Raw genomic sequence first — 16,273 nt, 5'->3', positions numbered from 1 at the left:
AATAGCTCCTGAACTGCCACAGGGTAGAGAATCCTTGTGAAAATATGGCGATGTACAGTGAGAGTGAGAAAAATAATATTTATTTTATGAATGGATAAAGATGGACAGGGCTTTTGGAAATCATGTAAACTGAATATGTACTTAATCAAAGAAATGAAGCCAAGTCAATAGCTGTGTATGTCTATGAGGTAACTACATGAGATGAAATTTAGAAGCTTCACTAGAGTTTGTCAGACTGGCTCTACTGAACTTTTTCAGAGATTCATATTAAGAAAGCGTCTAGAAAAATCGCTGTGGTAAGACTATGGCTAACCAGACTTTTCAACAAGGATTTTTCATTTCTGTTTTGTCTATTCATTGTGTAGAATTAAAACCCCTGTCAATACTCTGTCTTTTTTCCCAAGTAACTGTTAAGAGAAACAAAGGCCTACATTCATTCAGTCATGATTTTAATAATTTTTAGGATAATATCAGAAATTTATGGGTACCATGAAAACATTTAGTCAGTCATGGGATAATTGGATTTTAATGAAATGTTAATTACATCTTAGAATAGGCAGATATATCTAGAATCCCATACTGAAAAAAAAAATCTCTGGAAATGTTGCGAAATTATAAATTAAATGATGGCAATTTTGTCATTGTTTGAAAAATACCTATAATAGTTTTAATTACTCTTTAATTATACTATTTATTAATAGAAGACGGAAATTTTGTCAAAATTAAAAAGTTCTGACTTGAACTATTTGTTTTCACAGTTTTATTTCTTAGCAAGCACTGACATTTTTTTCCCATTCAGATTAAAATAAATTTCAAAACCATAAAAAGCGTTTGAAAATAGAAGTCAAGCCTAAATTTTTATATAAAGAGTGTGAGAGAAAAAATGACATGGAGAAGTACTACTGTAGGGTAGGTTAATACATATATGTTTTGCATATATTAACCTACGGTTTTCACTGCAGTTCCTGCGTTGCTGCTTCACAGGAGATATTAGGTAGCTCTGACATGCCAAGCTACTTTTGTATATGATGTTCTCAAGGGCAGTAAGAAGATGAACATGCCTGAAATTTCTGCTAGCTCAAAGGATTTTTAATGAAGAGGGAGAATAGGAAAATCAGTTGCTGAATTTTTACAGAAAATTTTGTAACTACTTTGTTTATTACACTTTTGATACATTTTTTTGCATATAGAATGTGTAGTGATTGTATTTTCTGTTGAATTTGTCCTTTCTCTCTGAAGAAGATTGCTTGGCAGATCAGTACCTCAGTAATTAATTTGTTTTCCTTTCATTTTCATTGTTCTTAAGGTGAAAACAGGTAAATTATACATGCTTCAACAACAGAAAGACAGAATATCTATGACTCTAGTTTATGTCTATTCAAATAAGGTAAAATAAAATAATTGTTTTAAAATAATTGTGTAACAGACGGTGAACAAATGATTATGAAATGTGAAATCAATTCGTCTCTCGTGTAATGTTACATTACTGCATTACATCAACAGCACCCCCATTTTGCTATTATTTTTCAATGCCAAATGTCATTGATCACTGAAAGCTTATTATAATCTGGAGTACTGTGTCCACTTCTGGGCTCCCCAGTACAAAAAAGGCAGGGATCTCTTGGAAAGAGTCCAGCAGAGGGCCACAAAGATGGTGAAGGGCCTGGAGCATCTCTCCTATGAGGAAAGGCTGAGTGAACTGGGTCTGTTCAGCCTTGAGAAAAGAAGACTGAGAGGGGACCTGATCCAGGTCTATAAATATCTAAGGTGTAGAGGGCAGAATGGCAAGGCCAGACTGTTTTCAGCAGTGTGGAGACAGGACAAGGGGAAACAGACATAAGCTGCAGCACAGGAAGTTCCGCATGAATGTGCGCAAGAACTTCTTTACAGTGAGGTGACGGAGCACTGGAACAGGCTGCCCAGGGAGGTGGTGGAGTCTCCTTCTCTGGAGATGTTCAAAACCTGCCTGGATGCCTACCTGTGCAACCTGCTGTAGGGAACCTGCTTTGGCAGGGGGGTTGGACTCGATGATCTCGGGAGGTCCCTTCCAACCCCTACAATACTGTGATTCTGTAATTCTGTGATATGGTAATACAATTATCAAGAACAACTTTGTTACATGAATACAGATCTCTTACAAGAGTGTAGGTATTGGCAAAAATCTGTTTTGGTGGTAGCACTTGTATTTTTATATTTAATGGGGCTTAATGCATGAGAGCAATTCAAATACCAGCAGAGGTAGAAACATAGTTCATATGTGGTATCTCAATTTCCTGGATGATGAAGGGTTATCAGAAGCTCAGCTTCACTGTTCCATCACCACCGAGTAGCAAACAATGCAGAAATCACGGAATGAGTTGGGCTTTGTTCTCTAAAGTGTTCCTCCTTGCATTTTCATTGAGAAAATCCCCGACTTTGATCAGTGTCCTCATCAGCTGTTCTCTAGAGCAGGCTGCAGGCTGTCAAAATACAGCAGGGCTCATTTTTAAAATCAGTATTCCATTGTATTGTCATCGTTTACCCTGTAATGTTGTTTCTCTCAATGTAAGGTTAAATATTTTTGTAATTACTGCTTCAGTCTTCAGTATTTGAAGAATAGTTATATTTATTTAAAGTTCTCCTTGCCTGGCAATAGCTACTTCTAAGCTGGTACACTGCTGTGTTGTGGCTTAGTTGTGTTTTAGATCATTTGATAAACCAGGAGAAGTCTCTAACCACACAAATTTGGATCTAAAACTATTAATAACAGATTACATAAGAAAGCTATAATAACATAAAAAATATCTGTTCTGTATACTTTTAAATTTAATGACAATATTTGGGAATAAAAGAAGTATTTTCCTGAGAAATAGCACTTTTTTTTTTTTTTTAGACTCCGCTGTATCCTATTGCTAATGGTTTTGTGGTTTCTTTGAAGGTACAATGCCTCATTACTTGTCTGTCAATTTTGTAGCTGAAGGTGCTTTGTATAAGCTAAATCTGCCCTAGTTTTGCATTTCCAGTAAAAATAGGTGCTTGGTTTTCTTCTTCTTCAAAATATTCTTTATAATATTGGCCTGTACACAGGGTACCAGAATCTGTTCTGGCATTTGTCTATTGAATTTTGGCATTTTGCTTTCTCCTTTGAAAAAATTCCAAACCTTTTTGCAGTATTGTTTTGAAATGTCAATCTGGGGCCACAGAGATCAACTTTCCAGTTGAGCGACCTAAATCACTGTGTGCAGAATGTACTATACACTATCTTCAAGGTTTTCCATCCAATATTGTATGATGTTATATTATAGGTATTGACCTTAATCCATTCTTTAGTTAGGGGCACTGACAGCTGTAGCTGCTAAACATGCCATATGATTACAGGTCATTCACCAGAGTTCAAAGCATGCTTTAATTTAGACTTTCTCTAAAAAGTACAAACCAGAGCTAACCTAAATTCTGTTTCAGCAGACTATTTTCTATTATTTTTTCCAGCATTTTTGATGTTGGCACTGTATTACTTACTCAGAAATACTTTCTCTTAAATAACATGTAAAATAACATTGCGGACGATTCTTTGCAGCGTGATGGTTATTAACATTTGAGCTGCCAGTAATTTAACTGACTGAATATTCTATGTGATTTCAGTATACATTGTATGAAAACTGTGCTTTTTTTCTTCTTTGATAATATGTATTTAGGAATGGAGTGATTTCCCTCAGCCTTAACATTATGTAGTTCAACACTGCCAAAAGGTGGATATTTCTGTACTTAAATGTTCATTAATTGTCCTTAAGACTCAAACTTGCCCAGGTAACTCCGGTCTCAATAACAATTGCACAGAACTGGAATTGATTTTCAAGCAAATTCAGATTATTCTTAACAAACACAAAAGCTTGCCTTGCACTCATTTAATGTAAGCATATGCCTCTAATGTATGTAGTACCACTCCTTGCAGCCAGTCTGGAATGGTTTATATATACTGTATCTGAAACAGTATAAATAAATAAATAGGACAAATAAATTTGTATCTTAATTAGATATTCACAAACTGATAATTACAAGTGGAATCATTAATACTGAACATAGATAATACCTCAGTACAGAGTTCACTACTTATGGAGCCAGGACTTCTTTGGATCTCCAGAAGCACTTTGTTTGAACAAAGAATATGAACTATTTTCTCACACTGGTGACTTCATTCTGCAGATAGCAGGACCATGAGATGTCAGTGTTGCACATATGCTCTCCAGGGAGGTGGTTGTGAATGTGTTTAAAACTGTTTGGATGTGGTGCTCAGGGACATGTGGCGGGGTTGTTAGAGTTATGGTTGGACTTGATGATCTTCAAGGTCTCTTCTAACTTGAGCAATTCTATGATTCTATGAGTCTCATTTGATTTTATGGTATCAAATAATTTTTGCAGTAATAGAGGTTTTGAAGAGGATAAAAGCAATCTAAAAAGTCAGATTATTTTCATTGAATAAATTATTCTCGAATTGGAGATTCTTAGGGCAGCTCCCTACTCCTATGCATGTCTGTCATTACCAGTGCGATCATTCTTAGATATTTGAAGCCAACTTTCAGTTTTGTACTTCAAACAAATGTAATGTTTGAAGTACTTGTGAAGGGTTTAAACTTTGATTTCATCCTAAGTGGAAGAAAGTGTTGAAATAATCCAATACTGTGTGAGAGGAAAAATGCTAAAATCCTGGGTGTAGAGATGTTATCTATTTCATTTCTATATGATTTACAAAGACAGTTGTCAACATTCCTGACCTGAGGTGATTTGCTTTAGTTTGGTGGACATCACTGAAATATTTTATGTGATGATCATCTTGTCTGTATCTGTGCTTGCTGGTACAGCCTCCTGGGAGTTGCTGTGTTTTGTGCTCTTTACTTCTCTGTGATGCAGCTTGACTTGCTGAAAAAGCCCCCTGGTTCACTGAGTTAGGCATCTCTCAAGTGGCACTGTGATGATTTAATTAAAGAAGGATATTACAGTGATTGTTGATGTGTGTAGTCCATGCAAAGAGCAGCTCACATGGGAAGAAATAGACTGGAGCAACTAGATTGGGTCTGATGGGGTAATTCAGCTTTTCATCTAAACATACAAATTGTTACCTCAGTGAAGCACAGCAAAAGGCTTTCTCCCCAATTCTCTGTACCCTGTAATTGTAGGCTTTTTAGCTGATGAGCATTTCAACAGAAAATCTCCAGTAGAGAATGTGGAGGGACCACATATAGTAAAATGGAGTTTCAAAATAAGATCACTGTTGAAAGCAAGAGCAAATATAGGTAATACTGCTTCACATGAAAAACGCTTCTTATGAAGCACCAATGCCAAATTAGCAGAGAGATTATTTTTTGCAAGATCTGTATGCTTAGTAATTGAATTCAGATTTACAAATTTAATGATCTGGGTCATCCCAAAACACGTCTTTGAAATTTAAGAAGCTATAAAAATTCTGCTCCTAGGAGCTGGAATATTTTCTCCCAGCTGTAAGTACATAACGGATACCAGTATGTGTTTGTTGTCAAGCCTTCCACTGTCCATCATGGAGATACCTTTGGGGTAGAAACTGATTAAAGACAGAGGAGGGGAATTGTATCCCTTGTGGCAGAAACCTCATATGACCATCAAAAAAGAAAATTAGCCAAATTAGCACAGTTCTTCAGCCAACCTTTAGAAGTACGCTCAACTGAAAACTCTCACCTTTGCTTCTGTCTTGATAACTTTAAGCTATTTCTCCTATACTCACATACCACTGCCTGAAGTCTTGTCAGCTGTCAGTGTGTTCTGCCCGTGTGGAAGGCCACGTACTTCCCCATTCCTAGCTCACAGTCATATTTTTTCTTCACGTTAGATGCATTGTCAGTGTTGTCATAGAGTTTGTCTTTGAAATAAATTTGACAGTTACACTTATATATCAAGACCAAGATTGCAAATCATCTTCACAAGGAGGTGAGTGAAGTTTTAAATAATAATATTGTGTTTTAAGTTTGGTCTGAGTTGCCTCAGGCGTCAGAAGTTTAATGAGCTTTGCCAGGGTTTGAAGTGACTCAGTAGTAAATAAATGACACAGTCTTTGATGTTTGGAATTACTCAGAAAACACCTGCAGAATCCTTGCTGCATTGGAAACCACTTTCTAGTATACTTTCCCTGTTAATTCTGTAACTGTGTCTGAGAAGTGCTATGAAGTGTGCTTATATAACTTATTTTTTTTCTCATGCATATTAAGCTTTGTTTTGAGAATGATCATGAGGCAGTTGTTTGTGCGCTTGTTTTCTTTGACTTCTCCAAGAAGGCTTAGGGCTAAAAAAGTTAATCTCATTGCATGGTTAAAGCTGGTGAGGTTTAGCAAGGTAAGCAGGAGATAAAACACTAGGAAAGCCTAATTGTGAGGGGAAATGAAGGAGCTATGTTTCCCTTATGAGCATCAGGTCAGGTTACTCAGATGAAAAAAAAAAAAAAAGAAAAAAAAAAGGAGAATTTCTACATCAGGCATCAGCTTGTGTTTCTCAGATTAGAATTCTTAAGCAAATTTAGACAAATATTTTTTGTTTATCATTCTAATTAAAACATTTTGCCCTTCTCATTGTCTTAAATCATTGTTGATGAATGGCAGCCTCTAGTGCTGTTTTCCAAATATAATTAAATGAGGACATGTTTTCTGTGGAAGAGATTATATGTTTGCTGCATTTAAAACAGCCAAAACTGCAGAAAAAGGGACTATGTGTACTTGAAGTTAAACTGTGCAACTTTGTAGGCTGGATTAGATGATTTTGAATATTTAATTGAAGCTCTTCTTTAAAAAAAAAATAAAAAAATCACACCTTGAGGTTTAAGATGACCATAAAAATAAAAGACTCTTTAGTCTTGCAGTTCAAAAGGGACAAGACAAATAAAGCTTAGTAGTCTGCTTGATAGAAAAGACTAGCAGGTCAATTATAACTGGTAAGGTGTGCGTTGTGTTTTATCTTGTGATCATTTCCAGTTATTATGCAGTAATCTTTTCATGCTGAACTAACCAACCTGCTCACAATAGTGATGTCTGGCATGCAAGCTGACTTTTGCATAAAGGGTATTCACAGTTGACACAGAACAATATTTTGAGCTAGACCTGCAGGAGGTGTGTAATTTTGCAGTTCAGCTATCCAAGATCTCACTGTCCTAATTATGTTTTATGCACTTCAGCTTAAAACCTGTCCATGACGCAAGTTTAGGGAAGCATATGTGAACGTCAGTAATTTATTCCATATACACTCGAAAGAGTGATTACCAACAGTATGAATAATGCTAGTCATTGCTTGCACTTTTGTGCATTCCTAAGAAAGACATATCTGCATATCTCTCTCTGGAATATCGTGTTTCCGGATTGAGTTCCACTTATTATAATGTAAATGTATCTTTATCATGTTGCTTTACATTGCTTACAATGCATGTGCACAATTTATCATCAAATTTACTTATGTACATTTTTTTTCTGCAGAATACCCCTATATCTCTAAGTGTACTTTATTGTTTGAAGCAAAGATACTCACTTGAATTTGAGAGACTTCGTTCACATTTAGAAGCTCATGAATTGGGGAGTTGAAGGAAACTCTCACTTATTTGTATGGACAATAAATGTAGGGACAGATTCCATTTTGTAGACAACAGCTTGTCTACTTTACTGTTTCTTTGGAACATAATTCATAGCTTTTTCTACTTAAATAATAAAATTTCATGCTAAATGAATGTTGTAAATTGACACAGAAAAAAACTATTACTGCCTTTCTTTGGAGTTGTATTTGTATATTCTTTAAAAGAGAACAGAAATCTCAGCGTTCCTCATCTTGCTATTGGACAGTGTCTGCTTTTTCGCTGTACTTTTTTGGTTTGGACTACGCCACTGGATTTGTGTTTCTTGGATTGCTAATATGTGATCTGTTACTAGAGAGAACATTTGAATCTCCAGACACTGCATAAACAGGTTTTCCATAAGCAGTGGAAGTGTTTGATTTTAAATTCACTTTTGGTATGTACACCATGTATGTGATCCCAGCTCCCTCTCCCTTTCTTGCATCTGTACACATCTGCACTATGGGAATTTATTCATAGCTGCTAATAACGCTGATTTGCTATTTGCTGATTGCAGTCATCAGACTTATGCAGAAAGAAAGGTGTTAGAATAATTTGTTTTTCTCTTTTTTTCCACATCACCCAGTCACAAACTTTTAAAACTTTCCCCCTCTCCCCCACAGACTTACTACTTACTGGGGAACATAGATGACATACCCCAGTTTTTTTAAGATTTGACTAGTATTATGAAACGTTCAGTCAGATGGAGATTCAGTTTTCTTTGGTAATTAAGGAAAGAAGATAGTTTGTAATTTATTTTACCAGAATATTATTTTATATTTTGAGAGGTAAGGCATTTAAAGAAAGAAAAGGAAGAAAGGTGAAAGTTATTTAATATGTAATTAAGATCCACTATGAAATTTGCAAAAAAAAATTGCATTGTTTCATAGTTTTTTCACTTCTCAAAACAAAAGAAGGATTTTTTGCTTTGAACTTCAAGGCTCTATTTTTTGTTTTGAACAGCCTTTGACAACTGTGTCAGAACTGTGGAAGGATGAATGAATGTATTATACTTTCGTATTCAATACAATACCAGTAATACCATCAAACATTAAATTTTGCATCCCGCAATATTGAACCATTTTTATCCACTTTGTACCTTTTCTATTCTGATATTTCATTCTCCAAAGACCTTGAGCCCATACATTAAGTTATTGTTGACTATGGTAAAGTACTTCCAATACTTTATCTTACTAAAAAAAAAAAAATCTAAAATAAAAATTGTAAATTAAAAAAAGTAGCAAGAGTGGACCTTTAATTTGAGAGATTGGCCTAGGATTTATTGTAGAAGTTCTTACAGGAATAATTCTGACTTTCTTTATTCTTCCTTCCATTTTTTTTTTATCTGTGTTCAGATGGAAGACGTCATAGCTCGCATGCAAGATGAGAAAAATGGGATTCCTATTCGTACAGTCAAAAGTTTTCTTTCCAAGATCCCCAGTGTCTTTTCTGGTAAGAGTCAGTGTGATTTTGATATTATTTAAGATTCCCATTTTACATTGTGTAATAGTATGCTCAAATGGCGAATGTTTACCTTAGTGTTATGGGGAATTCACATTTGCCTTGTCTGAGGAGAAACTAACTACCCTACCCTTTCAGTACTTTGATAATAAAAATTGGTTATATATTTCTTGCACATCAAAATGTGTTTTCATGTATGTGTTTTTGTCCAGTAGTTTTTCTGACGGCAGTACTTACTTTACTGTAAAAATTCAATTTATTTTTATTGCAGTGTTTTTGCATTTCAGATCTGATTTTTAACTTGTTTATATGGCAAGTATAAATAGTTTAAAATATAGGCCAGTATATGAATATAAGAACTATTATATCATCAGCACAAGAAAATAATAATCATAGCACTCTACATGATGCTGAGTTGTTGATATTTCTTACAACACTTACAATCTGCTTTTATGAGCTTTGGCTGCTAGTGCCAAGCTAAGGCTGAGATTTCTGTGATGACATGCAAAACAGCCATAAACTTTATAGGTAACCCAAACCAGTACTGTTGCATTCACAAAAATATGTCCATTTTTTAATTAACTAGTATTAACTAGTAACTATCTATTTAATACTGGGAGGAGGTGTAGGGAAGGAAGAAAAAGCATAGCAATTCATTTTTTTTTCATTTTTAGATTTTCTACCTCAAATACAATTGCAGTAATTTTTGCAGTAGGTTACTAAAAACAAAAAACCAAAAAACAGGAAAGCACAGCTATATTTTTAATGCACTTCATATTTACATTCCTTCTGCTGGAAAAAAAGAAGAAAAAAAAAAAAGTAGTACACGTATTTGCATGTATTTACAAAGGTATGTATTATATCTAGCCAGCTGCCTAGGAAAACATCCAATAAAATTTGGAACTTTGCAATTGTTTGATTGAGGAGAGAAAAATATGGAGGTATGCCGCAGTTAAGTCATGTTTCTACAAGTGGTCAGACTCATGCTTGTGTCTATGCCATAGATAATACTTGTTAGAGCCTTTAAACAATCTTTAAAATTAATCTTAACAATTTATAGATATCCTTAGGGTCTGGGGAAGAAAATACATAGAGGGGATGTTATCAGTGCTTACAAATATCTGAAGGGTGGATGTCAAATGGATGGAGCTAGCCTCTTTTCAGTTATGCTGAGCTACAGAGGCAATGAGCCCACACTGGAGAAGCAGAAGTTTGCTATGAAAATGAGAAAAAAGTTTTTTTGCATTGGTATTACACAACACTGGAACAGGCTGCACAGAGAGCTTGTGGAGTCTCTTTCTCTGGATATAGCAAAAAACCACCTGGAAACTTTCTCCAGCAAGCCACTTTAGCTGGGAGTTGGACTTCATGATTTCCAGTTCTTCCAATTCTGTACTTCTGTCTTACAGGCTATCACTGTAAAAGCAGAAGGGGTATTTTAATTTTTGTTTTCTTGTATTTCATACTATTGTTTTTAAAAACAGAATGGCAGACTAGTTTAGACAGCAGGTAGTCCTTATTGCAGAATTACTGACCATGTCTATTAAGGACGAATAAATTAGCAAAAGAAGTTTGGGGAAAGGTATCTGAATTTGACCTGTTAGTAGAATGTTATGATTGTAAAAAATGGGACAATGTGATTGTATTATCCCATTTACTGAGTCATTCCTTTGATGTTTTTACAAGTAAAATATACACACAGAGAAACATTTCAGATACAGGTAATTCTTCACAGCCAGTACTCTATGCATTGCTATTCTTCACAAGATGACAAAAGGAAAAATAATAATATGTTAAGGATTATTTCACCTTGTGAAATTTTGAAAAAATATATTTCTTATATTTCATGTTTTCATGGAGAGCAAATATGTTGCTTAATGTTGAAGCCTCATAAATATGTTCCTGAGTGTGTGTAATCTGCTTGAATTCAAACAAAATTTTCATTTGATTTCTGTCTTGAAATCTTTCAAAAAGAAATAATTTAGTTGAGTTTACCAGATTAAAATATGCTTAGATTGAGTTTGCAAGCCATTTGATGAAAAAGAATACAGACCCATACATGTATCATAATACTACTCATATTTTCATCAGGAGCATATATGCTTATTTGGGAGTGTGCAAGATTGAGTAAGCAGCAAATTTATCCGTGGTGTAAATTTACTAGCTAGTGAATTGCAGACTAATTTGGATAACAGCATTTCAGTCACCTAGAAGGTGAAATGAATTATGAAAAAACTCTCAATTCTTGACTGAACTCCAATGTGCAAAAATACAAAACATTGAAAACAAGCAGGTAAAAAACAGACACAAAAATTGACACTTGTCCTATTCCTTATACTCCATCCCTTGGTTTGGAGAAGTTCTTCACAGCTGTTTAGCATCAGTGATGTTAATGATACTCATTTAAATTCTTTTATACGATAAAATTATACCTCATATTATTCAAATAGCTATGGTGAACAACTCAGTATATTGCAAAGTTTGTAACAGAAATGATAGGGCTTATTATACATATTAATGAACAAATACTGAAGAGGAAAAAATGCATCCTTGACTAATTCCAAGTGGCACTTTGCATAAAAGAATCATTGGAAGTGCAGTACTGGGAGCTGACTACTGACTTCTATTTGTATTTCTGGTAGACCTACAACCTGTTGTGCTCATCAGTAGATGTCTGTGGTGCATTTTAATTTTATCATGGCAAGCAACAAAAATATCAAATCTCAGAATTATGCTGCAGTGTTTCTTCTTGGATGTGATGAGCTAATGGTTTCATTGCATTCAATATTTTTTACCATTGTTTATGCCATTCATAGAATAGATATTCTACTGACTACCCAGCTATAACTTGCTTAATCAGATAGCACTTCACTGATTAGTCCTGATACTAACTGCCTTCTGGAGCCATTGTTACAGGATACTGTATGCCTAGTGTGATTTTGACCAATAATATTTTTACACTAGATGTTAGCCCTTATTGAATCTTGCTAAATGACCTCATTCAGCTAGTGCTTGTGAGGCCTTTGAGCAGAAAGAAATGTGCTGTAGCAGATGGTCTTTGTAATGATAGTTTACATCAAGCTGAGTCACCACAATGTTATTTGCAACTAGGCTCAGAGTAGATACGAACAGATGAATAAGCATGTAGAGCTTTGTAGAAAACAGACTAATGGGCCTAAGCATCCTAGAACATCACTGGTTAAAAACAGACTTATTCTGTGAGTACCACACTGGTCATTGCTAATGGTAATTCTTTTGGAAGGTGTGTGATTGTCTTCTGGATGAACAAGTAGTCAGTGAGTTTGGGGTTACATCAGGCTTGCAGCCAGTCACTAGAAAGGTTCTGCTGAGCTCCATTTTAGGGCCAGTTCTCTTCAGTGATTTCATCAATGACTTGGATACAGGACTTGAAGATATACGAAGTACATTCATTGACAGCATTAAATTGGAAGGAGCTGCTAACTCCTTTGAGCATAAAGAATCCTTGGCAAAGAGATCTTGACAACTTGGAGGACCGGGAAACCACCAAGCATATGATGCTCCACAAAGCAAGTGCTGCATTCTGTACCTGGGAAAGGAAAACCTTGGATGTATGTATAGACTGGGGGAAGAAACACTGGAGATCAGCCTCACGGAAAGGCATGTGGGGGTTGTGGTTGATAAGCTTCATTTGTCAACAGCGTGCCCTGGCAGTCCAAAGGGCTAACCGTACCCTGGGGTGCACCAGCCCAGCACTGCCACCAGGCGAGGGAAGGGGTTCTTCCACTCTGCTCTGCACTAGTGTGACATCACCTTGGGCACTGTGTGCAGTTTTGGGCACTACAATATGAGGAAAGAAATATACTAGAGAACACCTAAGGAAGATGGTAAAGGCTCTATAGGGCAAGGTGGGTGAGGAGCAGCTTGGTTTGTTCAGCCCAGAGCAAAGGAGGCTGAAAAGAGGCTTTGTGGCAACTGCAGCTCCTCACAGGGAGAGGAGGGGCAGCGCTATACTCTGGTGATAGCAACAGGGCCCAAGGGAATGGCATGGAGCTGCGTCAGGGCATGAGGAAAAGGTTCTTCACCAGAGGGTGGTTGGGCACTGGAACAGTCTCCCAGGGGCAGTGTTCTTGGCCCCAAGCCTGCTGAAGTTCAAGAAGTGTTTGAACAACACTCAGAAATACAGTTTGAATTTTGGTTAGTTTTGTGTGGAGCCAGCAGTTGGACTTGATGATTCTTGTGGTCCTTCCAACTCACGATATTTTGAGATTCGGTGACTACTTAAGCATATTGCCACACTATGGTGGAAGATATCATAGTTCAAATAATAGCTTCTGGGTCTTTGTGAGTGGAATAACTATTTTTACTATGAAGAAATAGTCTGCTTGTGACCATTCACATTATTATCTTAATCATTTGTAGTAGCCATGGAGTTTGTCTTTGTGTATCTTATTGAACCACAGAACGGTTTGGGTTGAAAGAGACTTTCAAGATCACCTAGTTTCAACCCCCCTCCTATAGGCAGGGACACCTCCCTCTAGACGAGGTTTCTCAAAGTCCCATCCAGCCTAGCCTTGAATGCTTCTAGGGAGGTGGCATTTCATGTTCATCTTCTAATTGTGTGATCTTTAGTGTTTCTGAAAAAACAGAAGCAGGCTTTCACCTAGATATTATTTCTCCATGGAATGTTCTCCCAGACTTCTATATGCATTATTTGTTGTGTCTGAATCATTTTACTGCTTTTTTAGTATCCATTAGGTCTCTTGATCACCTTGAGTCTGTATCAAAAAGCACAGAACAGAGACTATGATGAGAGCTAAACAGAAACTATGTGAAAAGACTCAGGAATAACTGATAGCCAAATCTGAATTCAGTGAATTAAGCCTACACGTACATCTCCGTAGAGACAGGCTGCATTTTCAACAGGGCTAATGGATAAATTGAGTATTTCACACATGAGATGATGGAAAGATGAGTAAGTATAATTTGAAAGTAGCTGTTTTCTTTTTATTTTGCAACACGATAAAGACAATAGATTTTCTTGAGTGTTTTGCCCAGTTCACTACAGTGTCTAGTATGGAATGGATAGATCGCTGTGCTTCAGTATAGTCTTTCACTAGTCACCACACAAATTCATAACCTTTATTGAGGGTTTAGTGACTGCACAGTGATTTAAAGAATGTATTTTAAGATCAAGTTAGTGAGCTACTAAGGCTAATACAGAATCTACCATAAAATCCTACTTAAATTATTGGCTTCAAGAAACAAGAAGAAATTTACTGATTTCCAAATGTTATGAAGCTATAAAATGATGATGTGATAGAAGCTGGTAATGTAAATAGATGTTTTTATGGAGTTTATTACATATTTTCTATTGCACTGCTCCAACTTAGAACTGGTGAGCTGTACAAATGTGTGGCTTTTGTTTGTTTTTTGTTTGTTTTTGAATTGTGTTATTTTAGCAGCATGTAAGAGAGCCTAAAGTATCTCTGGTTCAGTTCATGTAAGCTAGAAGTTTCTTTAAGGAGAGAGTGAGTCAGTTTTCTCATTAGCTTTGAGCATATTGTTACAAATCTGGGCATCTAAAACTGAGTTGGAATTGGCACCTGTGTTGTGTCCGTGTGGTTCCAGGTTCTAGGGAATTTGATGGTCTTCCATTCAATGGAAAAATTCTAGTTATCTTTGTATCTGGATCATAGTCATTTTCTACCATTAATTCTGATGACCACAGTCATAGGCATTCAGTTTTCAGGAGGCACATATTTGAAACAGTAGTTGATAGCTGACTAAAAATAATGCAGGACCCCCCACAGGCCTACAATCTGTAGTCTAAAGGTGAAGTCATAATTATGTTATTTATCAGATATATATTATGGCTTTGATTTGAAACTTTAAAGGCTCCAAGAAAAAAAAAAAAAAAGGCAGGAGAATTTGCTCCTTCCATGTGATTATTTTTTATTTTGATGAACAAAGGAAGGGCTTGCTGTTGTTGTCTCTGTGGTTTTAAAATGCTTTGAAAGAGTGAAGATGTTTATGTAGACATCTTGCCTGTCAACAACAATAATTGCATGAAGATTGTCATGTGCGTTCTTTACTAACAGTGATTAGAGCATCAGGAATAAAAAGAAGGCAATTTGCCAGGGACATGGTTCACATTAGGCCTGGAAACGGATAAAAAAACTTGCTTGAAATGATGATGAATGTAGGGAGTCTGACATATGAATCATAAGGATTAGGAGGAGCTCTAAAATATCATTTTTATTTTTACTAAGGAGAGATAGCAAGTAAATGCCAAAGTTTTGATGTTCACTTTCCAGCAGAAAGAAGCATTCAGAGTTTGTGGATAATGCTCTGAAATACTCAATGGTTTGTTTTAGGGATCTTAGCAAGGCAGATGGTCAATACTAGTACTGAAAGCTTCATGAGGTAATCAGGATGTGGATATTTTTAAAGACAGATATAGTGATGGAGAGATTTCATGGTTGTTACAGATTACCAGTGTGATGGTACTATAATTTAAAACGAGATTTTAAATTATGTAGTACTCAGATATGCTTGCTGATAAACATGATGGCAGGAAAAACTGAACAAAATCTGTGGAGAATATGCCCACTGAGGGGTGTGTAAATGTATATGAGGGGTGCTGTTTAGTGTTTTTTTGAAGGAATGGGGAGATGTATGAGAAATGTTAGTTCAGTTAAAGTGTACACGCAGAGGCAGAATAAAAGGTATCTAAGGAGAGAGTTTTCATGCAAGTTGTTCCTAGCTGTTTCTGTTGTGTGGCTCAATACTTTTAGAAAGGAGTCACAGCTTGAACCAGCAATGATAGGCAAAGGTCAGTAGAGAGATGGTTTATAAAGTCTCCTGAGTCACAGAGAAGGTAAAAAGATTCATTTATCTTTTTCAGGAAAATATAATCCATAAAAAATCTTTAGCTTTTTTCTCATTCCTAGATGTGAGGTTGACATTGTGCCTATTCCTTATATGCACTGCATTTTCCCATTTTTAGAAAGTTTATTGCCATCATATGACATTTTATTCTATCAGTTTTCCTAATCTCAGAAAATGCATTTTTCTTTTTTTCTGGGGAAATTGTTAAGGTAATGAGATGGTACATTTTGATCTGTGAATGTATTCACTTCACATAATCATAAATTTTCAATCTTTATTTTAGCATTTATATTATGCGTGATGAAATAAGGAATCTGTATGTTTTAACCTCAAACACTCAGTCGA

At 35.8% G+C, this 16,273-nt stretch overlaps 1 protein-coding gene across 8 annotated transcripts in view; it reads left to right on the top strand.

The window, feature by feature from the left end:
- RGS7 (regulator of G protein signaling 7) overlaps nt 1-16,273 on the top strand; it is a 231,725-nt gene that overhangs the window by 90,431 nt on the left and 125,021 nt on the right. For all 8 annotated transcript variants that reach the window (XM_052701782.1, XM_052701775.1, XM_052701793.1 and 5 more), the window contains one exon: nt 8,953-9,049. In XM_052701782.1, the coding sequence (XP_052557742.1) occupies nt 8,953-9,049 (97 nt within the window). The remainder of the gene's footprint in view (nt 1-8,952; nt 9,050-16,273) is intronic.

Source organism: Tympanuchus pallidicinctus, unplaced genomic scaffold (genome assembly GCF_026119805.1).
Source record: "Tympanuchus pallidicinctus isolate F22 unplaced genomic scaffold, pur_lepc_1.0 scaffold1, whole genome shotgun sequence".
NCBI classification, from domain to species: Eukaryota; Metazoa; Chordata; class Aves; order Galliformes; family Phasianidae; genus Tympanuchus; species Tympanuchus pallidicinctus.
The sequence above is the reverse complement of the archived record's forward strand: the minus strand, read 5'-3'. Positions and strand labels throughout refer to the sequence as shown.